The sequence below is a fragment of the Peromyscus leucopus genome, chromosome 3 (genome assembly GCF_004664715.2).
Source record: "Peromyscus leucopus breed LL Stock chromosome 3, UCI_PerLeu_2.1, whole genome shotgun sequence".
In the NCBI taxonomy this organism is placed as follows: domain Eukaryota; kingdom Metazoa; phylum Chordata; class Mammalia; order Rodentia; family Cricetidae; genus Peromyscus; species Peromyscus leucopus.
This window is the reverse complement of record NC_051065.1, coordinates 14,492,821-14,520,533: the sequence shown is the minus strand read 5'-3', so window position 1 is coordinate 14,520,533 and position 27,713 is coordinate 14,492,821. Positions and strand designations below refer to the sequence as shown.

The window sequence follows — 27,713 nt, the reverse complement described above, 5'->3', positions numbered from 1 at the left end:
ATGACTCATAAAACAGACCTGCACAATCTGTTTAAGTACTTACAGAAACAAAAGTATACATGTTCTCTCCCTGACCCTGTTTCATAAAAGATGAGAACGCTTATAAAAATGGGGTTGTCGAAATACACATCTCTAGAGCAATGGCAATCTTTGTTAGTATTGAAACCTCACACATTCTGTCGGCAGCCTGACTGGGGCCTCCCAATCCTGCTACACAGATGCACCATCTGCTGCTGCCCTGCAAATACAATTTTTTCCTGCTTTTCCCTCTTTTAAACAGGACACACTGTAGAATAGCACATATAAAAACTCCTACTGAAATCTTCCAACACTTCCTATTGACTCAAATTTCCACTTCTAATGATGGCCCTAGCTAAGAGAAAGGTGTTAATAGACACTGTAAATTAAAATAATCAGCTCACAACATGCATATTACTCACAATATGACAGAACATTAACATTTAGAATTTTGAAGAAATACAATCTTCTTAAAAGTTAGTGTTGAAAAAAATTGAATATCTAATCAAATAAAATTTGCAACCAGCTCCACATATTGGCTGATCTACCTCAACTGCAGTTACTTAAATGATGGTGTATTTCAGTCTGCTAGGGTTACTAGAACAAATTTCCACAGACGATATGATTTAAGAAGCAACCTGACTTCTTACTATATTTAAACTGATGCTCTGTTGGTGGGTAGAGTATCAGTTGTGGAGGACAGAGATACAGTTATATTTGTGAGGAGTCTTTTCAATAATGCAACATGGGACCAGTGGCTTAGACCCAAGGCTGCTAGTGGCACAGAACAAAGACAGAAAATAGAGGCAGGGGAATTTCCTGAGCAATTGTGATGAAGAAAGAAGAGACAAGCATGGTTCCAAAGATTTATGCCCAAGCATGTCATATGTAGATTGACTGACATTGTGGTTTGCCTCTGTGTGTTCCTGACTCCTTGGACTGGAGTGAGTCTATGTCTCATACCTCCGTTCAGTATGTCAGTGGGTTCTGCTCTATTCCACACTTAATACAGCCATTACCTCACTTCCTCTCTGGCTTCGCTTTATCTTCATTTATCCACCCCTCCAGAAGCTGCCATCTGAACTAGTAGGTTGGGTTCAAATATTAACTTCACATTTAAACAACAGAAATTTCCCTTCCTCTATATTCCTCCTTTGTTCGGCTGTTGCAGGAGGGGCGATAATACTTAACTCCACTCTTGATTGGTCAAATCCGTGCAAAGTCTCCTTCAAAGAATTGCAGCAAAGCACTGCAATAATTTCAACTCCAATATGAATTTCTTAAAAATAAACACCAAATGTCACCGAGACACGGTCATCATGTATTCGTAACTTTTTGAAATGTGAGAAAATCACAAGGCATAGTCATGATTCTCATGATCCATGCTGATGTTTGGAACAGTAGTTTTTTCAATTTTCAGTACGTGAAGCAATTGTTAAGTGGTAGAAGTAAAGGAAGAAGTGGACTCCTAGGAATCATATTCCAAAACCAGGTTCATTCCTTTTAACTGAAAACTCAGGGATAATCTAGGGATGGGGATTTTGGAAGTGCACTTCAGATGATCCCCATGCAGTAATACTCAGACAATTCTTTCAAAGTAGTTTGAGAATTGCAGCTAAATTGAACCACAGGATGCCATAAAGCTCTGTATGACTACATCTTCCCTATCAGAAAATACCACACACACTGCAGAGCAGCTGTGCACACACCAGTGAAGAATTGCTTATCATTGCCATTGGCTACAAGAAACCAAAGGGAATTTCCTAAGGGGTTATTATGTCTTTCTACTGGTCAAAGATTCATAGATTTTTTTTTTCTGATTCCTAAGCCCTGTTTTTACTTACCACAGCATATAAACTAAGTTCTCTGGTGTCTGGATATCTAGTATATTCACTCTAATGCAACTGCTTAGCGGAATGATGCTGGGGATTCTAGACCACCTGTCACGGCACATCTCAAAGCCTGCCAGAAAATCTTTGTGGAAAATAACACCTACCACCATCTTTGTGGGCTGGTAAAGTCTCATTTCAGGCAGAAGGTCTACTGTGAAAAGGGAGGCAGGGGAAAGAAGGTCTTCAAAGGCAATTGTCACTGTTTGCCCCTAAAGACTAGCTCTAGTTGTGTTGGTTTTTAGGTGTCTCTATCCCTAACTTGCTGTATAAAGGCTAATAATTCTTTGGGGCCTGTGAGTCACAATACTCCAGGAAGAAATTGCATTGTTCTCTGAATAATGGAATGACACTTCCTGTACTATAGTGATTTACTTAGTCTTGCTATACATTGGAATCAGCTGGAGATGTTTTAGAATTACTGATGCCCAAATCCCTGTCTTAGACATACTGTGTAGGATAATGGTTTGGAATAAAGCCTGAACACCAGGATTCTTAAGGGCTATCCAAGTGATTTAAATAAAAGAGTAGATTACCAACCACTGATCTGTTTGGATCCTTTGTCACACCGATTGCATATATTCTGAACCCAGCTTATTCTACACCTGTTCTATTATTTTCTTTCCTTTTTCCAGTCATTACTATTTTTAAATGTCCTTGTAGATTTTACATATGTCTTATCCAGTTTCTGTTGAGAGTATATGTTATAACTAATCAATAGTCCCTCACAATTGGTATTGTGAAGATTTTTTACCTTTTAAATATCTCTGTGTCTTTCATGTTAATGTTTCAGTTGATGGCAAGCCTAACTGCAGTCATTTAAAATTGTGCCTGTTAATTTATCATTGTTTTTCATTTACATTTTTGTTGATTTTCATTTACATTTTTGTTGAAAATGGCAAAACACACACACACACACACACACACACACTACTTTAGTCTTTAGTATTGGGGATTGAACCTAGAACCCTCATATGTCAGGAAGGTACTATACTCTGAGCAGTGTCTTTAGCCTTTGCTTAACTTTTAAATTTTGAGACTGGGTCACTCTAAATTGCCCTGGCTTGGGTCAGTCTCACTCTATAACCCAGGAAGGTTTTCAACTTGCAATTCTCCCACATTACCAGGCCTGCTTTATTGTAATGATATTTAAGTATCATACTTATTTCTTCAATATTTTTTTCTCTAAAACTTTACTTGTAATTTAACAACTTTATTTCTGGTCTTTATCTCTTATTGTTATCATCATCATCATCATCATCATCATCATCATCATCATATGCTTTAAGTGCAATGTTTCCATGTATTTAGAAATCACGTTTCCTCTGACAATAAAAATGAGAGTATCCATATCAACTTCTGTGAGAAGGGTGCTCATCCTTAGCTTTCAGACCTTCGCATTTATCCCCCAAAGCAATTCTGGGAGTTTTCTAACATCACACAAATAAATGGAATGGCTGTGCTTTTTAGTGTCTCATGTCACTCAAAGCCAAAATGACAGCTCCATGTTTAAATATCCATCACACTTGGCATTTTAAGAACTACTGGCTGTGGAGGAAAGTATGTTAGCATAACTCATAAGGTTTATAGGCAGAATAGACTGTGGTGATTTGAGCCTCTGGTTTTGCCTTACTGGGGCATCAGGTAGTATAAAATGTGAAAAGAATTTCTGAGAAAATATTGAGAGGAATATCCACGACTAGAGGTCTGGTATCAAAAGCATTTAGCTAATTCTTATTTTGAGATCATTTCTGAGTCCATTCTTGGAATCCTCATAGGACCCTCTTGGGCATGGTTTTCCTCAGCTTGTTTCTCTGGGCAGGGAATTGTTGTATAGTGGTCTCAGCTGCACTGCAGATGGGAAGCCACGTTAATTTGTTAGAAGCTAGGTTTGACCACCTGGCATCAAACAAATTCGAGGAGCTAGTAACATGAAAAGTGAAGTGAGTTTTCCTTTAAGACAATATGATTTAGTTCCACTGGATGAAGCAGTGGAGATGGGGGAGGTTATAGATCCATAAGAAATCAGCCTAATCTGAGGAAGGATAGAGAACTTGCACCCTGCGTTCTCACCTAGTTCTGTGGCCTCAGCTCTCACAGTGGGCATGCCTTTCCCCCAGCAGAGTTACTTCTGAATAACATCTAGTGTTCTTGCTGAAGGATAATCTGCTCTAAACCACTGGCTTTAACTAATATTTCAGATCAGGTTAAATGACAACTTGGCGTCAGTCTGACATGATTCCCACTGCACTACATGGATTCTTTCACTTAAAATCTCACCAATTTGTTCACAGAGACATGTAATAAATCATCCAAAGTCACCCGACTCACACATTCTATTTTCGCTCTGTGTACTTCTACGTGCTTCCTAACAACTGCTTTTATCTGTCATTTCTTTGAAGAAGTCAGCTTGCCATAATCTATAATAAAGAATAATTTCACTTGATAGAGAATTCTGAATTTTTTCAGCAGATGTTCCATTGTTTCAACATTTCTATTTTCCATGACAAGATTTCAACCCTCATTCGTTACCTCCATTCACGTATATGAATTGCACTTGGTTTTTTTCTTTTTTTGTTGCTAGTCTGCCACAATTAAAGCCCAACACCCCCTCATCATTGTTGTTTTGTTTGCCTCCTTCTTGAGACATGCTGAGTTTCATAGATCTGTAAGCTGAATTTTTCAACAAATTTTATAAAATTGTGAATGTTCTCTATTCCAATATGTTTTCTGTCAGACCAGTCTCCCTCTATAATATCATTACCCTGCATATTACACATCTTAATACCAGTCACTGACTGTCTCTTGGCTTATCACCCTTAGTATTCTTTCTTTCTTTTCTTTAGATCTGATCATTCTATTTCTTTGTCTTCAGGAACAATAATACTTTGATTTATTCAAACAGTAATTTCTATTTTCTTTCACATCACTTAGATTTAGACTTGTTTTTCAATCTCCAATTGATAAGCCCACTCTATGAGTTTGTTTATTGCAGAGTTGGAGCATCATTTATTTCTAAATTCCTAAATGGCTGCTTGGCTCCTCACACCCCTGTGTGTCCATTCTCCCAGCCTTTTTCTTTTCTTTTTTTTATAATTAATTTAATTTTACATATCAGCTGCAGATTCCCCTTTCCTTCCTCCACCTGTCCCCCGCCCTCCCCCAATCTACCCCCCATTCCCACCTCCTTCAGGGCAAGGACTCCCCTGGGAATTCAGCACAGCCTGGTAGATACAGTCAAGGCAGGTCCAGTCCCCTCCTCTATTCACGCAGGCTGAGTAAAGTGTCCCAGCATAGGCCCCAGGCTTCAAACAACTACAGGGAGGCTACCTAGTAAAGAGGACCCTAAGAAAGACACAGGGATTGCCCAACAACAGAGAAATGGATGAGATCTACATGAGCAAACTGGACATGAGGGGGTTAATGAAGGGCAAGGGCCAGGGGAAAGAGAGCTTAGGGGAGCGGGTGATCCCAGCTGGATCAAGAACAGAGAGGGAGAAGAAGGAAAGAGATACCATGATAAATGAAGACCCCATGGGAATAGGAAGAAGCAAAGTGCTAGAGAGGTCCCCAGAAATCCGCAAAGATACCTCCACAATAGACTACTGGCAATGGCCGAGAGAAAGCCCAAACTGACCTACTCTGGTGATCTGATGGCTGAACACCCTAACTGTTGTGCTAGAAATCTCATCCAATGACTGATGGAAGCGGATGCAAAGATCCACAGCCAGGCCCCAGGTGGAGCTCCAGGAATCCAATCAACAAGAGAGAGGAGGGATTGTATGAGCAAGAGATGTTGAGACCATGATTGGAAAAAGCACAGGGACAAATAGCCAAACTAGTGGAAACACATGAACTATGAACCAAAAGCTGAGGAGCCTTTTTCAATTAAGGCTTCAAGTCAATGTTTCTTTTACAGTCCTTGTCTACTGATTCTAGTATCTGGCCCATTTAAGTGTTTGTTTCCAGTATTATTTTTTCTTGATGGAGGGTATCTTGTCATATTTCTATTCATAGATAGCAATGTTTACTCTACTTTATGAACAATACATGATAAAAAAAAAGTCATGGAGACATAACTATCTTTTATTTATTTATTTATTTATTTATTTATTTATTTATTTATTTATTTTTTGGTTTTTCGAGACAGGGTTTCTCTGTGTAGCTTTGCGCCTTTCCTGGAACTCACTTGGTAGCCCAGGCTGGCCTTGAACTCACAGAGATCCGCCTGCCTCTGCCTCTGCTGGGATTAAAGGCGTGCGCCACCACCGCCCAGCTAAACTATCTTTTATAATGTATTCTTTATTTGGCACCTAAAGATCCTGATGACCCTGTCAAGAATGGGTTCATTGGCATTAGGCCTAGTCTTTTTCAAATTTGAACTTAACTGAGACAATATGGCCCTTACTTTTAACCTGAGCTACTCAAAAGTATTGTTTACCTTTTCCAAGGTCAAACCCTGATATCGTCAATGCTGGACTGTATCTCAGTTCTCAGCTTTGCAGTCAAAGGTCACCACTGTGCCTCAAAGATTTCTTCATGTACATACACAGCCACACTCTGGCCAAGGACCTCTGGAGTGTAATATAGAGACAACTGGACTCTGATTCTTAGCCTACAAAGCAGATCCCCTTATTCCGTGTCCTGTCCTGAGATCTCTAGCCACTTCAGCACCATGGAATGTAAATATTTAACTTCTTTGCCTAACTGATCCGACACAACACTTATCTTCCCTTCTCTGTGATAGAAAAGAATCTCCAGGGAAACACAGATGAAATTGTAAAGCTCTGGTTATAATGTGCACAATCTTGGCTGCTTATTTTTTTTAAATGTATGAAATAGCTAATTTACATATTTTGTCAAATTTAAGAGTTGTTTTTCATGGGATATTTATTACCAGTTATATTCCTTTGGAATGAAACAGAAGCCAAAACTGCTTGTTTTGCTGATGACTTTGAATATTTCCTTGCTAGGTGTTGTGTTATAATAATAATATGCATGGTTTAGGTCTTCTGTCTCTAGCACTACTGAAAGACATTGTGGTAGAGTTCAGATTAGCTGCTAATCATATTTATTGATATGCTGACTTCATTACTGAGTGCATTTTTCTTTCTTCAATAAATATTAACTGAATACTTAGTAGCTGTATTTTAATCCCCTGCACAATGCACATGGTTATGTGATATTTTCTTGTTTATTTGTTTATAATCTAGTTTCTTCAATTAAAATCATTTGGTGACAGAGAGAATTTTGTTTGTGTTGTTAAAAATCTCTGTTTTCAAAATTCAGAGTAATGCCTATAATGCACAGAGCACTCGGTAAACAGCAGATGAAGGCGTGAGAGGATGCTCACAGGAATTACCATGTGGGAACTATCAGAAGGGTCACTTTAATAGATTATTGCCTTTGAGACTAAATTAGATTTTTTTAAAACACAAATATTCTAAAAGTAGTATCTGGAAAGGAAGTATGTTTTTTCATCTTCAAACTGGTTTGCTCTTAGTGATGCTTCATCTACAGCATTGCAGCTAGAGGTGTAGGTTCAGACTTATTTGACTGACAATCATGGATATAACTTAATCACCTCTATACCTCGATATTCCATCACAATAATGGTAATTACTTCATAGACTTAAGGTCTATCAGCAAATAATTGTAAACCACTTAGAAGACTGTTTTACATTCTGTAAGCATTGAGCATCTCTCTTATCTCCCTTCTCCCTGTCACTATTACTTCAAAGAAAATTGAAGGTCCTTAAATCTATTTGGTTTGTTATCAGCCAGAGCAAAACTATAAAAAAAATACCAGGAGCACCCAAAATCAACAATAATGTCATTTCTTGGAAGAGTCACATTAGCATTCTCATATGGTCTTCAAAGTAAGATGATTACCAAACAAATATTTATGTAACTTCATTAACTTTGAGTCTGACTCCTGAACCAATGCTTGTAGATCACAAGTTCTAGTTCTAAACTTAAAACAGTGAGTAGAAAAGGAACCATTACAATAATTGTGAAGCTCACTGTGCCTGTGAGACAACAGGAACTATTTTCCTAGGAAAAGCACAAGTTTCTGTTTTGGGGATCATAATGAAAATTTGCTAGTTGTCCTTTATGAAGAGAGCACTGTAAGCATGTTGGATTACCACTTCATATACATCTGACTAGGTCAACTTTTTATCTGTCTCTGGAATGATGCACCTATAGAAGAGAGATAGGATTTTATGCAAGTTCTTTCTTTCTTTCTTTCTTTCTTTCTTTCTTTCTTTCTTTCTTTCTTTCTTTCTTTCTTTCTTTTTTTTTTAATCAGGGTTTCTCTGTGTAGCTTTGCGCCTTTCCTGAAACTTGCTTTGTAGACCAGGCTGGTCTCGAACTCACAGAGACCTGCCTGCCTATGCCTCCAGAGTGCTGGGATTAAAGGCGTTCACCACCACCACCACCACCTGGCTGCAAGCTCCTTCCTTTGTAAGTCTTACAACTTTCATTGGAGAATACTAGTCCTCTAATTTCATTCATGGGCTGTTTTCCTTACTGGAGACCTATGCATCTATGCCATATTATGTTAAGCCCACTTATTTTTCCTCACTGCACTTTACTTTCATATTAATGTGGTAGCAATGCTGTAGAAATTGGTTCAAAAAGAGTCTTTCTAGTCATTGCAATATTTATTGTATCAATGTCCAAAATAACCAGAAATACGTTTTGTCATTTCATATAAAATTTGTTATAAAACAAAATAGCATAGAAGACTGCTTCTTTTCTTACTATTTGTGTGCATGTGCGTGCATGCACACACACACTCTAGTGAATTTTTACGCAGTATATGGTACAGTGCCTTTCCAGGCCAGAAGAAGGCATCAGTCAGATCCCATGGACCTGTAGTTAAAGGTTGTTGTGTGTCACCTGCTGTAGTTACTGGGGACTAAATCCAGGTACCTAGGAAGAGCAATAAGCTGTCTTAATCACTAAGCCAAATCTCCAACCCTGAAAACTGCTTCTTATAACAAAAATAAAGGGAAAATGGGCAAAATTTAAGGTACTAGTTTTTCATTTTCAAGCTTTGTATTTTTCTCTGTTCATTTCTGAGATTATATATTCCTTCCATTCCCATTTCCTCCCTCCAAAACCTCCCATATCAAGTTCATAGTCTCTTTGTTTTATTAATTGCTTTTGCATGCATAGATTATTTGTATACACACATAACCCTAAATGTAACCTGTTGAGTCTGTGTAATGTTACTTGTATGAAGTGTTCAGGGCTGAATATTTCGCACCAAACAACAAATTGGTATGCTCTTCCCTGAGAGGACCACCTCTCATGCTCCCAGCCTTTACTCAGGAAACCACAACCAATCAAAAGGCAGAGTTGTGGAGCCAAGTCCCAATGAACGCATCTACAAAACACTCTCCTGCACCTAAGGCTAAGGGAGTGTTACAGAATAGTGAGCGGAAAGATTGTAAGAGCCAAAGGATCAGGAAGTTTGCTGTAAGACTGTGTCTCCTAGTAATGTCAGAAGGTACACCCATAAAGTCTATCAACACGACTGTCCAAACATGAGCTGAACAAGGAGGGCACCAATGAACATGCCAAATTGGGTGGGGAAAATGTCCAAGAGGCCTCAACCCTACACAAAGAATTAAAGGAAGTGATTTAAAGAATTTTTAAGTGCCAACTCAATTAAAGAGTTCACAATACCACTATGGAATCTTGACTCTTGTTGTGGTTATTTGAACCAATATGTTGGAACTTATGAAACTGCTGGTTCAATTTTAAGAGCTATCAGTTACAGTAATTTTGTGTGATTAAAGGAAAAATTTACCTTACTGTATTTTACGACATCGCCTGGTGTGAACTACTTTCCATGCTAGAATTGCAGAATCCAGTCCCCATTTACTAGTTATGAATTGTGGTTCTTGTTTCCCTACGAGCAATATGCTACAGATAGCACAATAATAGTCTTCTATAAAAACATGTAGATTCTCCATAAGTAGATACTCTTCATGGGAAAATAACTCATGTTTATGGCTTATGAGTGAGTTGAATTCATTAGGCAGCATTTATGCACAGACAAAAAGAAATCTTCACTTGATGGCGTGCTTTGCGATGCTTATTGTGCTCCTCTGTGTTATATGGAAATACACACAATACAGGGATAGGAAATGATTGTAAGGATTGATGCATCATCAGTAGTGTGAGGCAAAGAGGCAAAGGAGAAATGTCAGGAGACAGGATAGCTAACTAATAGTGAGCATACTAAAGAAAAATTCAAATGTGTGCACATGGTTTTGTAAGTTTCTTGGACTATGCCACAGTTCTAGCTCTAAGCCTATAATAATGATTTCTGAGAAAGTAATAACCATCTACTTTAGACCATACATTTACAAGGGAGCAGATTCACAGGACAGGGAAATATTTTTGAGTAGTGGTTGTACTTAGTTATGAAAAAGCTGGCTTCGAGTCTGGGCTTTGTCTTTACTTATTTCAGTGTGTTGGGGAAAATTATTTTCTAATTAACCACCTAGTCATACAATTATGGAAAACACTGTCTGCCACAGTAAATTAGTGAAATTTGTTTTCTTTCTTATAGTTTTTAAAAGTCCAGTAAGGAGCCATGATCTTTCATATTGAAAATGAGCTTTTATTTTCAAAGTACATTTGGTATATGTCAAGGAGTTAGAAATTAATGGATTCAAGTCATTGTATGGAACAGACGCAGCAGAAACATGTAAAACAAGGAGCTTTTCCAAATATTTCCCATTGCTCTTCACTATTACTATTATGTTAACAAGAGTTAAGGTTTACAGGCATAATGTTCCCTAGACGTATAGATTTTAGATTCCCCAGGGATCCTGTGCGATGGAAGGTGCAGTCAAAGGTGAAAAATATTCTTTTCAGAACAAGCAATCCAATTCCAAACACTTCTTTTGTAAACTTTTGGCAATGCTGTGTTCCTTAGACTTCTCAAACAGTGACTCACAAAGGAAGGAAAACTGCAATTATTCTGTCTTCCACAACCACAAATGTAAAATTAGCCATAATTCTTTTTGCTCTAGAATAATAATGGGAAAGCTTTGGAAAAAGTATATATTTTCCTCCAAAAGGGGTAATTTCATATATAATGTAAGCATATGTCAACATATTTACAACATATTATAAAGAGGCTCTCTGCATAATTCACTGGGTTTCTAAAAGACAACACACAATTACTGTTTTATTGCATGCAAAAGATTTTGGCCAAAACTCTTATTTTTAAAATTCCTCCCCTTTTCTCAATCTAACCAGTAAAGCAAACATAAACAAAAATAACATTTATTTTCCATGTAATAAAAACAAGTTCTCATGGAAGACCTCACATGTAACACCAAGTCTTTTCAGAGAAAACAGAAACAAAGGGGTAGATGGTGAGTCAAATAGATTGATTCAAGATGATACACTGTAAATTAGATGTCCAGCAAATCCACATCCTCTAACTGGAGAGAGCTCTTTACCTTTCTAAAATCTATTTTCAAATGACAGAATATCAAATGCACACAGACATTTATGGAGAAGGATGTGTTATAATAAAGAACTATAATGGAGAGAAAGCACTATGCCCTCTCTTGGAACCTTAACATCTTAAGAAGTTGGAATTAATATTCATGAAGTAATTGTAAAAACTATAATCATATATAGCGAAATAATAATTTTTGCAGAACCATAAGAAGGTTATGGGCTTTGAGTAAAGGAAAATGATTGAAGATCATATAGTTACTTAACATGGAAAGAGACAGTTGAATAGTCAGGACAATGGCTGAAGGCGTTTCAATAGATGAAGGGACAGTAGATATCATCTGTCTCTGTTGTTGGGACCTTAGCTTCAAGAGAGCTTATGTTCTTTCTTGTGGGTATAAACAAAATGAACTCTTACACTAAGGCTATGCAGCTTTGTTGAATCCAGAAAATATAAAGTAAGAAGTACATCAAATGCATATCACTATGTAAGTATGTTTATACTTAAAATTAACGCATTGTCTTCAACATTTAATTTTTAATTAAATTAAACTGAGAATGTCATAGTTGTATACAATGCACTATGTCAATACATATGTTTTAAAAATGACTTCATGTAATACTAGCATTATACTGGGTTCCAGGCTAATAATAAAATAATATGGATCCTTGCATTTTGAATAGGGAATTTTTTTGTGTGTACAATAAATGGTGAAACCCTTCCAAGATGAATCTGTTGTCATGGCTTCCTTTCCCCATTGCTATTCTTCCCAGTTTATTTCCCTTTTTATTGCCCATTGCTTTTAGAAGGAATAAATATTAATGAGTTCCACAATGTAGTTTGTACTCCTCAGTTAACACTGCAGAGAGTACCTACTCCCTATTGAGTAATCATTAGCAAGGCAGTGAACAGCTAGTGCCAGCCACAAACCATTTCTTTTACATCCTTACATAGCAGGAGTGTGCCTCTGAAAAAAATGCTATTCATTCTCCACTGCACATCCCTGAGTGCTAGTTTCAGAATTCCTTCTGGAGCTATCAGTCATCTACAACAGACTCCACGAAATAAGTGCTTAAGGGTTACAAAAAGAATACAAAGCACAGGCACTTGATCAAGGCATGGTAGCAGAAATTTTATACTCTATCTTTCTCTTATTAATGAAAGGTCCTGTACTAACTGTTATGATTTTTTTCATCTCAGTTAATCGAGCTGATGCACAATGAAATTATGTTGTTTTCCCCAAATTTCCTAGAAAGATATAACAGGTTTTCATAGAAGTACACCCAAATGACCTAACACAGGACTCTGAGTGTAGATAAGACAACTTTACCTCTGAAGACCAGTAGTTACTTCTTTTCATTCCTTTTTTTCTCTGGGGAATTATTGTAAGAAGCATGGAATCAAGGATCTTCTGGACATATATACTTGACCTCCTGTTTCTCATCTTAAAGTGGTGCTTCTCTTTGTCCACATACAAAAGCCAATAGCAGTGTTAGAATTGAGGAAAGATTAGTTGAGAAGCCTCTAAGAAGTTCTAGGTTTAGGGCTCTTCCCATGCCAGACTTATCCAATTCTGGTAGTAAATCCTGAGTGGTTTGTATTTGGAGGGGTTCACTCATTGTCTTCTTTAATTAGAAAACCATAAAAAACGTATCAGCTTTGGGACTCAGACCCCCACAATCTCAGTCCCTCCCAATACTCAGCAACTAGGTTTCAAGAGGCGATTCATTATTATGGTTGCCATCATCCAAGACAAAAAAAACTGTGGCCTTTTCTGACCTTTAGAACTACAGCCTCACCTAGTAACATCAGGGGTTTGTATTTTCTTAAAGTATTCAGGTGGTTCTTGAACTATACATTGAGGGTATAAGCTTTGGAGACTAATCATTTACCTGATATATAAGTTCTTGTAGTGATTAAAATTATTAGCAACTCGACAAGATTCAGAATCACCTTGGAGAGGACTCCTTGGATATGTTTGTGAGTTATTATGTGGATAATTTAGATTCTCTGTGGGGATTATTTAGACTAGGTTGACCTGTGAAGACACACCTTAACTCTGTTATCATTCATGGGCGAGGGTACTGTACTGAATAAAAGATGGAAGGTAAATTGCACACCAGCTTTTATTGCACTATACTTCCTGACTGGACACAAGGTGTTCAGCAGGCTCATGCTTGAACTGCCATGCCTTCCTAACCATGTTGGATTGTCCCTCCAACTGTAAGGTAGGATAAATTCTTTCTCTCTTTAGTTTTTTTTTTTTTGTAAGAGTAATTTTATCACAACAATAAAAATTAACTGATATGGACATCTTTCTGAAGGATAGACTGCAGTGTAGCACACTCAGAGCTGAAGTGGATAGCTTTAAACTCGCATGTCCATATCAATTTCCTGTGTCTGCCTCAGGTCAGTTCTGAACTTCAAGTAGAAAAAAGCTGCAAATGCAATACTACAGGATTTAAGATTTCTGATGACAAGGATCAAGGCTATCTATAAAATATTCTCTCTTCAACATACCAACATTTGATGTAACTGAACAGTTGCACTCTAATCCACTGAGCAGATGAAATGCCAAATAGACTGCATACATGTGTAGGAGAATAATGCTTGAGAGAATTGACACAGAATGAGTTTATTGTCAAGCTCTTGATTCCACCTACTTCTTCTCTGAATAAGCATATACTCTTCCACAAGCAAGTAATTATCATAGTACCTTAGCTAATATGAATTATTGTAAATTTTATTACTATTATTTTTATAGTGAGCATTTGTGTTTTAAATTTAGATATTTATAAATATTGCAATAAACTTGAAATGTTGGACATACTTTATTTTTTAGCTTCTTAACATATCATAAAATTATCACTTTATTTTAGTGCATTATCTTTTTTATCTTAGTACTGTCCATATATTTTGTTAGCATATCATGTGAAGCTTTGTTCAAAAAACAAATCTATAAATAATTATTTTTTAACTCTTCTAGAATATAACTTTTGGATCACTGGCATTTATATTTTATATCAATAAATTGGAGGAAGTAAAAGGAAATGAGAGAGAGGAACAGGTAGGAGATGTTCATGATATTTTTGTCTTTCATTACTTCAATTTTAAAAATATTAATCACTTGGATGCACCACTGAACTATATTAGTTTGGCAACAACTAGTAGTAACTAAATTCTATTGAGTCTTATGTTTGTAAATACAATCTTGTCTAGAGATTCTGTAGAAAATTCTGGGAAGTTATGATTATTAAAGAACATTTTTTAAAATCAAATATCATTTAATTGATCCAGTCATTCACTCTTCTAGTTATGATATTTCATTACTAAGAAAAATTTTCAACTGTGCTTTCTAAACAAATATGGCCCATTAATTACTTAGTTAAATATAATATGCAATCTATTAGTGTAGCAGGAATCTTAAAAGTTCTTATTAATAAAATCAAACCCAGGCCAAGTATTGGGGTGAACACTGGAAGATCAGAGAGACAGAACAAGCCACAGCTAAACTCACCTGGCCAACTTCTCAGCTGATCTTGTTTCTTTAGACTGGAAGCCTCTGTGTCCTCATATCCTAATGGCTCTCAGCTGAACTGCTGCTAGAAGCCTGAAAGTTTAACCAGCCAAAAGCTTAACCAGCCAAATGCTTAACCAGCCAAATGCTTTTAGTTTTTGGTTCTCACGCCTTATATAACTTTCTGCTTTCTACCATCACTCCCTGGGATTAAAGGTGTGAGTCACCATGCTTGGCTGTATCCTTAAACAGATGGATTTCTGCCTCTGGAATGCTAGGATTAAAGGTGTGTGCTACCACTGCCTATCCTCATGTTTAATATTGTGGCTGTTCTGTCTCTGACCCCAGATAAGTTTATTAGGGTGCACAATATTTTGGGGAACACAATCCACCACATATTAGTCTATGTATTTTGAAGTAGTAGAAGTATATGGTATCAATAATTCAGACTCCCAACCAACCAATACTTATCAAATTATTCCAAACAGTAAAAAGAAGAGAATCACTTTCAATCTCCTTCTATGAAGCCCATATTATTTTAATGCCAAAGCCATGTAAATGCACAAGGACAACAAAGGAAATCACAGGCCAATATCCCGAATGAGCATAGATGCAAATGTTCTCAATAAAATACGTATAAACTGAATCCCAGCAGACATATAAATATCATGTAAAGTTGGCTTTACCTAGTAGATACTGGGATGGTTTGGCACATGTAAGTTGATATTGTTATGAAGAATAAAATGGATTTAAAGACAAAAATCACATAAACATTTAAATGAATACAGAAAAGGACTTTGACAAAAATCCAACATGCTTTCATGACAAAAGCCCTAGGAGAATGGGATCAGAGGAAATATACCTCATCATAATAAAGGATACATATGACAAAAACAAAAGAAACATCACCCTAAAATGAAGAAAAACATGAAAGAGTACCATTAAAAGCAGGAGGGGGACAAGGATGTCCATTACCCAACTCCTTTTCAATAAAGTACTTGAAGCTCTAAAAAAGTAATACAACAGAAGGAAATTAAGGGACACAAATAGGAGAAGAAAAAGTCATATTGTATCTATTTGCAGACACGGTATTAGTCATACTATACAAAATCAATCCTCAAAAATGCCAACAGAAATGTTCTAGAAATGATCAACACAAGAAAAGAGATCACAGGAACACTTCCATTTACAATAGCTGAAGAAAAAACAAAAACAAAACTAGGAGTTAAGTGTAACCAAGAAGACAAAAGATCTATACCATAAAAACTTTTAATGTCTGAAAAAAGAGACAAGGAAGACACAAAGATGGAAAGACCTCCTATGCTCATGCATTGGCAGAATTACTATTGTGAAAATGATCATCCTACCAAAAGCAATCTACAGACTCAATATAACATTAACAACACCTATAATATTCTTCATAGAAATTTGCAGCTTTTGTTGGTGCAATGCATTGTGGAAGTCCTTTGTTTTCACTTTAGGTATCCCCTTTAGTGAATTTTACCTTTTTGTTGTTGTTGTTTAGGTAGTACCATTGGTTATATTATTTCCCTGGCTTTTATGCATTTGGACTCCCGAAGTAACCATAAATTTGAAAGTAAAACTAGTTTGAGTACAGGCCTATCGATGCATTTCTTGGAGAGGCTCATTTTCCCAACTCTAGCTGATATGCTGTGCTGTCAGCTCCCTGAAAAGGAAGCTGGGATTCCCGAAGCACTCAGAGCTATAACCTCATTAGATGATACTGCAATTTACTATTTCTGTGTCCTGCCCCTTATCTGTTCCACTGCTCCTAAGTCACAATAATGCATAACCTTCAACCTGCACCATTCTCCACCCCAGGGCAACCACAGAAAGCATCAGCATAACTTTGCTGGTCTGTTCTGGGAATTTCTTAGTCAAGGGTTTACTTCTGCCCTTAAAAGCATTTAAAATAACAGTGTATCTTGAGCACCTAAGTAATTTTGAAAAGATGATTTTGAGGTAATGTAGTCTGTCATTCTGATGGAAATGGAATGGGAGAGCTACTTTTGAGTATGTATATTCAGAAAAATAAAATTAAATGACATGGAGAAGAATACAAGGAAAAGTAGAATCAAAACCCAGCCTTTCTTGAGTTCTGTCTCAGGCCCCTTTGAAAGTAGCCTTAAGGACAAAAAGCACAAAATACAGTTAAGCTATCTACTTAACTCAAAAAGAGAGAATAAATGTGTTTTAAAATGTTCAAACACTTTTAAAATAAAAAAGAATTTTAAGTGACCAAACTGGTCAAAGTACATTAATATTGTCTCATTCTTTGATCTAACATCTCTATTTAAATTCAGTGTTGCTAGTAATGTCTCCTTCAGAGGTGAAGGGCAGAGTGAGTGTGAATATGGTCTTTGCCTGTAATATAGAGTTTTAAAGAGGGGAATCCATTCAAACATTTGAGCAGCAATTTGTTTTAGACAAGTTTCAAACAAATTGTATCGTCTCACAGTGGGGGCTGTAAGCACCCTGAGCACATAACCTAAGCCAAATGCAAGGAATCATTGTTTGCATGTTTAGCTGACTTCTGAACTACTCCAATATAGCTTTCTTTGATTGTATTTTTGTTAGATTACTCCCTGAAATCTCACAAGTAGGACCTTCCTCTCATAAAAGTCTCAGAAGTTACCTCTGGGTAAAACACTAACCACCTTAATCTAATTCCCAGCAGGTGAGTTCTCATTAGCATTTATCCCATTGGCTGAAACTTCTCAGCATGGAGATCAGGAGGAACCTGCAGAGGGTGTCAATCCTGCTCTTCCTCTTCTCTCCAGAGGACTCACTGGCAAGAAAGAGCTGATTCGTTCAGGGTTTTCTTATGTATTAATTATCCGATACTATATTGCATTTCATCTACACTGTAGGCTATATTTCTAAAACTTAGCCTCCATGCCTTTTATTTCTGTTTCAGTTTATCATATTAGGCTTAGTCAAGCACAGAATGGAATATTTAGAGATGTGAAAAATTATGGAAAGTGCTTAATTTCTCTCGGTAAAAAGTGTTTACATGCCTGTTTGCATAGTTATTATATATAAGGTATAATAATAACTGCTAAAAATCTTAGAAGCCAGTAATTATTATTTCTGTAATCTCCACCAATAATGATATTATATTAACACTTAAGCAACATAAGACCATTATCATGTCATGGGATAGCTTGATACACATCTAGGATCCTAAGAGTGAAAGCACACTCTTTTCTGAGATGGTTAAGCATCTCATTAGTGAGGCTGTGAAGTCTCTTCCAGACTCATGATACTCTGATGTACATTCCTGATGGAAAAGTAATGTAAAATAGTCCTACCCACCTGTTATTTCAAAAGTGATGGACAGGAAAAGTGTACCATTAACCTTCGATGTTCTGTGATAGTTACTTTCTATAACAAGAGGGAATTAGTACCATAAGCAAAGCTCTTCTTTACTTTTTCAAGGTAAAGCATTGGCCCTAGTGTACTTGTTATTAAAACTATAGATAGAGAGCTACATGCATAATGAATTTACATTATACTTAGTAGGAATGTGACTATTCTCTTTCTTGGTAGAGCATGGGGAAATAGGAGTTTATAAGCCTTTCTACACAGTCCAGTTCAACTGTTTGTCCTTCCAACTATCTTTTATAAGCACCAATCCTTCCTGCTGTTGTACCTCGTCACACAGGTTCACAGTCTGGGCTGTCTTTCTTAGTAACCCAAGTCTCTCTACTCTTATCCAGATTTCATTAATATACTTCCTACAGAACACTTGTTCAAGTTTTCTGTGATGTAAATCATCTTGAGTATGATTTACTGTTTCACACTGTTTTAGTTTCAATAATTTAGACCATGTTTAACCTGCACCCAATGAAAGGATTCCTAGGTCATTGTACTTAAAATCAACTTTAGTTTCTCTTTGAACTCTGGAAGCAATCAGTTTGTTCCTACTCAGCTGACCATGAGCATCCAATGAGGAATATTTTTAGCTGCTGTCTAAGATATACATGGGTCACTTCCCCACAGGCTCCATCCTGTCATACTCTGATAAGGGCTGATTTGTCTAGTACGAGGTGGACACCATATACAGCTGCCTGAAATCCCGATCACGTGGCTGAATAAAAATGTTAGGTTTTCCACTACTATTTCTTCTCAGTATGGAGCTTTCCAGGCCTTTCTTCTAAAGAGATATACTTGTATTCTGGCTGGATATTATAAGAGAAACATTGTCTGGATTTCAAGGGTTACCTACTGCTAACAGCAGTAAATGGATTAAATGTAGACACCCTCCAATATCATTAGGATATAGCTTTTTGTATTGCCTATAGATGCTACCACTAGCTTACACAATATTGTGATGATAATTGGACTGTCACAATTAGAATGCTATGGTATATTATACTAAACGTGTGTACATTAGTCACTCAGGTTTTAATTTTCTGAAAACTAAGGCTGATAAGAGTATTTTTGTGACCAGTGTGGTTTAATTTAGTTAACAGTAGTACATATAACAATGAATAAAGTGATAGAGGTGGCCCTGTCCTCATGATAATACGGATATTAACATTCTAATTTATGAAATCTACTTGTCAAAATAATAAAATAAAGGCCGGGCGTTGGTGGCGCACGCCTTTAATCCCAGCACTCGGGAGGCAGAGCCAGGCGGATCTCTGTGAGCTCGAGGCCAGCCTGGGCTACCAAGTGAGTCCCAGGAAAGGCGCAAAGCTACACAGAGAAACCCTGTCTCGAAAAACCAAAAAAAAGAAAAAAAAATAATAATAAAATAAGTTATATGAACTTCATATCACCTGCTTTCTTTGTGTGTATGTGTGTGTAAGTTTATTTTGAGTCAAATTAGTTTCAACTGGTATTAAAAATACCTTGCTACTTGTGAAAAAGACTCATCTATAGAACAGTGAGACTCTGCAAAATAAAGTGGAATTTGTTCTTTGAAATAAGTACAGTATAGATAGTATATGGGGTGATTTGTTCATGGTAACACTGTCCAGATTTCTTGAGATGACTGTTTTCTAATGGGGCTTGGTTGTAGAAGGCAGTTTGAGAAGCCTTTTTCTCTCTTTTATCATAAAGGAGATTTGGCGTTTTCATATTTATTGAAGGAAAATAGGCTGTGAACAGTCTTCACAGCTGACAGTCTAATTGTCCTCCATTCGCTCATATTTGTAACTCACATATGTCACCCTGGGATGCTGGTATACTGGATGGGTTTCTATTGGGAAGTGTTAACAGCTCCTAAGAGAAAACTCACATGTATGTTTTGAGGAAGGAAAGCAGTAATGTTTAAAGAGAATCAGGTGTTTTTGACACACACACACACACACACACACACACACACCACACATACACGCACACATACAACAAAACAAAATAAAACAACTTCTACCCTCTAAGAGGCTTATTAATATTCTCCGTCTATAAAGGAATACACATTCCTAAGTTACTCATGCCATACATACCAGTCATAAATATTCATTTTGGTTAAGTCATTACTTTTGTATCTACTGACCTTTCTTTGGCATTTGCTTTATTCTAACAGATACATCTTAATAATGATATTCTTTTTGTGTTCCTGTCTTTCTGCTTTACTTTTGGTTCTTTGCAGTGGTTTAGAAGAGGTGTGAGGGACTCTGAAAAAAAATGATTTAAAACACAACCAGTTGCAGTTCAGAATTCTCAAGATCTTTTGAAAGTAATAACCTACAAGACATAATTGACATTCAGAAACTAAAATCTGATCTACCTCGAGCAATGAAATTATACTACTCTGAAAAGCCAACTGTAATAAATCTACATAAAAGTTTTAAGAATACAGCTATTAAAGTGGCCAAGAAAATATTAATGTACTAACATTTGTGTTTTATGCTAGTTCCTTACAACCTCAAGGTACATTAGCAGTGAGGTCTAACCTAAGGCTGCATTTCCAAATGAGCTTCCATGCTGGGTAAAATTAGTTGATGCAGAACAATTAAATTTTGTAAGTTGTAAATGCAGAACTTCAGCACTTATCTTTGGTCACTGACATTGCCTCATTTGCTCGGGCAGTGGAGTCAATCTTGGTTTTAAAAGCTTCCATTTCTCTTCCTGCCCTTGCCCCACCCCTTTTCCTGACCATTCTTGCCCAGAATTCTTCCCTGAATATTCTGTTTTTTTCTCTTCTTTTATCAACTAGTTTTTTTTTTCATTTTCCAACCTACATGCTTCCTAGGACATTCTCTTCTATTCCCTGTTGTCAAATGCAGCATGCTCAGTGTGTGTGTGTGTGTGTGTGTGTGTGTGTGTGTGTGTTTTGTTCTGACTTTCCTTTAGTGTTGTGCTTTACTACACGCGACTCCCTCAGCCTGACAGAAACTGCAGCCCCTGCCCTCACCCTCTTTTCTCTAAGTAGCTTGTCAGTCATCATTCTGCTCAAGTGCTATTCCCACGAGATTTTCTAAATCGTGGTTGTACAGGTCATTGTTGATGTTATAACTACTGTTTTGTCTACCATCATGAGGAATTTAAGAATTTTATGACATGAAATATATGTTGATTATATTATCCCATTTATACACCTCATTGGATCTTTGGTGATTCTCAGTTTGCTGATATCCAATAAACACATGTTGAATGGATCAGTCTTGGGGGTTTTGCTGGTACTCAGATAAACAGCTGCTTACAGAACTGTTTTAAAGTACTCAGTATAAACTTGATCCAATAACAATGGTGATCCTCTTGTAGCCTGGGCCATTTTGAATTCACTTGCTCTTTTGCACACTTAACCATCCAGTCCCCAAACTGAGATTAAAATAAAAATGATGGGTGAGCCCTATACTTATCTATGAGTATAGGGACAAAATCTTGGAATGTAGTTAGGAATTGTGTTGGTTTAGTAAATAGCACCTGCCAACTCTCCTCCAAGATGCATGACTTCACTAGTTTCAAGTATTTGGCAGATTTCCAGTACCTGCCATGGCAACTCCGGCATCTAAGGCTCAGGGATCATAGAGAAGAGGATGTGGGAAGGTTGTATGAGAAACAGGAAGTTCGTTGTGAAATTTTTTCTCCTAGAAATGTCAGAGAAACTACACCTGAAAAGTCTCGTCAACATGGCTGCCTAAAGAAAACCTGAACATGGATGGCACCATTAGACATGCTGGCATACAGGTGGGATGTCTCATGGAGATTCCATCACAAAGAACTAGAGAATGTAACTAAAGAATGCAACTAAAGAATGTAGAGAGCAGGAGAAATAGTCTTCCCCGAGGAAGAATCCCCAAACTGGTTATCCAGTACAACGTGGCCAGCTCTGAAATCATATACATCTAAGTAACATTATACAGACTGAGCAGATTTATATATTTAAGAAATATATAACAACCTACTCAATCTGTATAATCTAATATATAATAAACTATAAATATTAAATTATAAATAATATATATGTAACAAAACAGCAACAACAGGAAACCAAAAATACACTGAAAACGTCAGTATCATGATTAGTTTATTTTTAATTACAGTTTAACAAAATGAGATTTTTTTTAAAGTTGATCATGAGCTTCCTATTCATTTTTCTCATTTCATATATTTGCACTATATGCATCTATTTACAAGATAAAATTTTTGTTTTGTAACTAATTACTCCTTCTAAATTTTGATGCTAGAGTAGAGGCTTTTACTATTTTTTAAGAGACCTATAAAACAAATCAAACCTGACAAAGGCAGAGCTGTATTAAGTTTCTTACCAACCATTATGTCGGTTACTCTTTAGTTGGCTTGGACTCTAACCATAGTATGAACAGTAGGGGGCTCTTCCTGTCCTCCATGGATGGTTTATGTTCCTCAAGGGCAACCACCTGCTCACTCTTCATGAACGAGCCATCTGAGGGGAGTATCACATACCTTCTTTGTCCTTCTGTGTATTTAAGTGGGAGAGCAGGTTGTCGTTAGTTTGTATGCAGTATACCTCCCGGGTCTGGATGCCACCTCCACAGAGGGCTGTCTGATTGGCACGCCTCTTGTCCTGCTGACTGAGCAAAGGGTCCACATGGCACTCGGTCCACTCTGTAGTTCTCCAGCCATACCTAGATGAAGAGAATCAGAGGGTGGTAGAAATGTATACTCAGGAAAACGTTTCTCCACTCTCTTCAGATTTCCTTGTAAAACTCAAACTTCAAACCATTTCTTCTGGATCCAGTACAGACTCCCAGTCTGATGCAGATTCAGTCTCATTAACTTCCTTGTCCCCAATTGGGACTGCTTTAGAGGGGTTAAATGCAGAGTGTGCCTGTTTTAATTGCAAGTACTAGAAGTTACTTATCAATATTTTATGAAATAAGAACATAATGCTGAAAACATGAAATTTTATGTGCAATTAAACTGAACTCAAGCTTGCCCTTTCTTAATGCTTATAAACAAAGGCAGGCTGAATCTGAGAATACCAAACATTCTAAGTGATGACTAGCCCAAACACTTGTTTTGCTTTTAATAAAATGCATGAAAATTGCTTATTCATATTGGAGCAAAATTATAATTGCATGCCAGATTTAAAAATATAACAGAGCAATTCAGAGCTTTCTCATTACTGTCAAGAATCAGAAGTCTTTCATGTACATGCTCTGTAGAGCCCAGCATCCTTGATGAATGCCAATGAATGATGGGAAGAGCTGACGATGCTCTTAGTAAAGTGTAGAAAAGATGATCCCTGATTATGATTTGAAAGCAATGTTGGGGTTGTCAGCCTGACTTTCCTTAGAAGGAGATAGACAGGGAAGCATTTCCTCATGTCACCAACAATAGAAAGTGATAGCATTTCTCCACCTCTAGGAAAGTAGACACCTTAAAAGCCCAGAGGAAATGGCTCAAGTAGCACTTTGTCAGTCTAACTGTGATGCTTCCCCATGGATCAGATTAATAGCTAACACAGATATAAATGGATGTGCTCATCTCAATTAGACAGAAAGGTTAAAGGTGCCCTTAGATATCTGTTCTGGGTGCGTGGCTCTGTCAATGGTGAGTAATTTGCCAGTGAAATTGAGATTCCTTTCTATTTTCATTTTTATAAGTGGGGGTTTCGGGATGCACAGTTGTGGGATTGGCCATCAAGGAACAGCACTCAACCTTGTTTATGAAGGAAGAGCATTTCTAGATACAAGGGTAATTGATATTTGGTTGTTGGAATTGGGTAGAGGAAAGTAAAACTGAAGAACCTATTTTATTGTAGTTAGAACGACACATTAAAAAAAATCTAGAATGGCATTCCAGTTTAGGTCATACTAAGGAGTCCTGTGATAGAAACAGACTTTCAATAATATAAGTAGTTAATATAGTAAAAGAAAAGTGCTACCCTAGGAAATGGAGAAGATAAAGAGTACCAATGATATCTGCATGTGTTTATTAGTGGTACTTGAAGATTTGAGAGGATAAAAAATGAGGTACCACAGTCAGACAAAAGCAGAAGAACCTGCTGGGAGAGACAACATCCAGAAGTCTGGGAAGTATCCCTGACCCCCTGTAATGTAGAAGAACCAGCACAGTCAGTGGGATCCAGAGAGCATAAGGAGGGAACTAGAGTTTCCAGTCCCTTCTTACCTGTGAAGATTGTGGATGAATGCAAAACACTGTAGAAGACCTCATATAAGCCATTGCTATTTTTGTTATCATGTCTATATATACTAATAGTACTAATTTGCCTCTTCATTGGTTTATGAATTTCAAACTATATCCATGTCCTTTGAATGTGTGGGTAGTCCAGAGAAGCTTGCAGTGGACTGTGCATACTAAGATTCTCTGTGTTGCCTTATGTATACTCTGTATTTAGATAAATCAGAGATATTTTTAAGATAACTCATTGTAATATCTTGGAAACAGTATTTTTAAGAAAAAAAAACTGTTAGATTGGTAAATATTTCAGAACTAGTCTTATTTCATCCGAGGTCAATGAACATTTATTAAGTATTTAGTGTGCGTTAGGCCCTATAATATATGCTGGTGGTGAAACAAACAAACAAAATTAAATGAACAAAACATCTCCAACTTCCAATGCCTAAAATCCCCTTAATTTTGGTGTAGTTCTTTACTCTATTTAACTAAAATTACTATATATATATGAATTAGTAGGTCACAGGAATCTGTGATTTCAATGTTTGGAGGTTGACAGATAGTGGACCAAAGACAAAATCAACATCTCTTGTTTTTGTCAATAAAGTTTTATTGGAACATGAACACACTCATTTACATACCACCTATACCTCTACTGATGGTGCTGACTCACTGCAACAAAAACATATGTAACCTGTCCAACCTAATGTTCTCATTGTGTGCCATCTACTAAAAGAATTTACCAGCTAATGCTATAGAATACACTAAAAGAATTGCTGTTAAAAGTCTAGCCTTTACAGAAATTTGGAAGTGAAGTTGTTAACATTTTCATTTTGTAGAAGCACATTTTTAATGGATAAAGTTTGTAATGAGATATTCTAGTTTTCTGCTTAAAACATTTAAGAAAATTCACCATTTCTATACCTTTGAGACTGAAATAGTGTTTTGAGTCAGAATACTGATTTAACAAGTTTCAAATATTTGTGAGGTCAGAGAACTGAAGGGGGCCATGACATCCGAGCACACCACACTCTTTGTTTTACTCACGTAGCACAGAGGACAGCTCCATCTCCCTGAGACAAACAGGGTTCTTTCTCCTCAAGTTCTGGACATTCCTTTTCACTTGCAATTGGAAACTGCCTGATGGTCCTTGTCCTTACACGAGTGCCTGTGGGGGATGTGACATCGTGGCATGTTTTTGAACACGGGCTCCATTCCAACCACTCGGACACCTGGCACTCTTTGGTGATCACACAGGACTGGAAAGTCATGGGCAGTTTCTCTTGTTGGCAAAAGCTGTAACAAAGCATTCATATTTTTAACCTCAGACTCACAGGCAGTTAGAAACTTTGTCGACTACACTCCAGAATAAAATCAGCTTGGACAGTTTAATTTCTAAGTGAACATGCAATTGATAGTTTCATAGAAAATACACTAACATATGCAAAGTGTAGTGGAAAAATAAGCCGAACATTAATATTTGCCTCCTTTTTTGGGGGCAGGGAGGGAATTGTTAAGCTACTCAAAAGAAATAGAAAATAAAGGGGAGTCAGAGAAATCAACCAAAGCTGAGTTTATCACATTGATGCTTATTCATTTTAGGTTTATTTTAATTTAGAAAAGAAGAAATCTGAAACTGTTAACATATGTTAATATCCACTCTATTTTACTGATTTAAATAAGCATAACTGCTTAGCTTCAATATTTTTGGAATAGAAAGCATAAATTAATATGTGCCTTAGCATAATTTTATGGCAGTCACGACTTACAGTTATAACATATGCTTATCTAAATATATCAACCTTTCTAACTTATACATTTTTAAATTTCATTTTTATGTGTCTGTGTATAAGTCTGTGAGTGTATGGTGTGTGTGCAGAGTCCACTAGAGGGTGGTTGATTTTCAGGAGCTGGAGACAGTCATGAGTCCCTTGATGTGAATGCTGAGAACTGAATATGGGCCCTCTGGAGGAGCAGCAAGTGTTTTTATCCACTGAGACATGTCTCCAGCCTTTCTAATTAGTATGAAATACTTGTTAACATCCTGATTAAACACCCAATAAATATTTTTTAAAATGTTTATCTACTTCCTACATATTATAGAGGCATACTCTAAAGATATTTTTCATATTTATTTTACCAATAAAGTATTTGTGTTTAAATTCTTGTCATTTAAATTTTTCTTGAATCGGAGGCATATGGAGTTCAAAATTGTAATATCAACAAATAAAGCAAAAGATGACATTATGGATGTCAACAGTTAAAAGTCCAAGTAGCTTGAGTTTTCCTGGAAATGTACTCTTCTGTGGACTCTTGCCCAGACTCCCAATACTGTGCAGTCACAGAGGCAGCCTGTTGTGATCATAGTTATCCGGCCTGATGGGAGAAGTCACTGATCTTTCCACCTCATTCAGGTTCCATATTCATTTGTTCTAATTACCCACAGAGGGAGGCAGGTACGTTTTACTCTAACAACTTACATCCTGTTGTTCTAATCCTATCACGATGCATGTTTTTGAAAACTGTATTCCCACAATATAATTAGAGCTGAAAACATCAAAGTCATTTTGTTGGACTTGAAAAGCCTGAGCAGAAAATCATCTGAGAACGGATAAAAGGAAGCCTGTGAGTTAGTTTTGTTTCCCTACACCAGAACAAAGCCCGCCTGTGCTCAAACGTTACAGAAGTGCTGGCATTAATGGCGTCCTTAGGTATAACACCACTGAGGTTCCTTTGCGATGAAGAGCTTTTCATCCCCACATTGGGAGTTACTTCTGAGAATCAGGGAAAAATAAATAACCAAATGTTTCCTATAACCCCATTTTTACAAATGTACTTAATTCATTTCCTCCTAGATTTATTGCCTTTCTTTCTACATTGGCATGTATTGTCCTCCAGGTAATACTCAAAAAGTTTATAGTCTATGTACAGGTGAAAGATAAGTAATCAATTTTAATCTTTTCTAGATAATTTGACCATTGGTGTACTGCCTATTAGGATAGTTACCTTGGTTACCTGATGAACTGACATGTCAGCTATATTACTATGTCACATTCCTTCATGATAAAATGAGCCCTTTTATGTAAATTCATCTGAGTTTTGGAAATATGAATACCCTGTAGGCAGACACAGTACTGGCCCTCAGAGCAGACAAACTTATTCAGAAAGTTTGGAGCCTAAGATTATGAGATTCTTTCAAGAG

At 36.9% G+C, this 27,713-nt stretch overlaps 1 protein-coding gene across 2 annotated transcripts in view; it reads right to left on the bottom strand.

Annotated features, from left to right (window-relative positions):
* Positions 1–27,713, bottom strand: part of Thsd7a (thrombospondin type 1 domain containing 7A) — a 387,216-nt gene that overhangs the window by 146,648 nt on the left and 212,855 nt on the right. For both annotated transcript variants that reach the window (XM_028894646.2, XM_028894648.2), the window contains exons 3-4: positions 25,559–25,807; positions 22,814–22,995 (exon numbers count right to left, since the gene is read on the bottom strand). In XM_028894646.2, the coding sequence (XP_028750479.1) occupies positions 22,814–22,995; positions 25,559–25,807 (431 nt within the window). The remainder of the gene's footprint in view (positions 1–22,813; positions 22,996–25,558; positions 25,808–27,713) is intronic.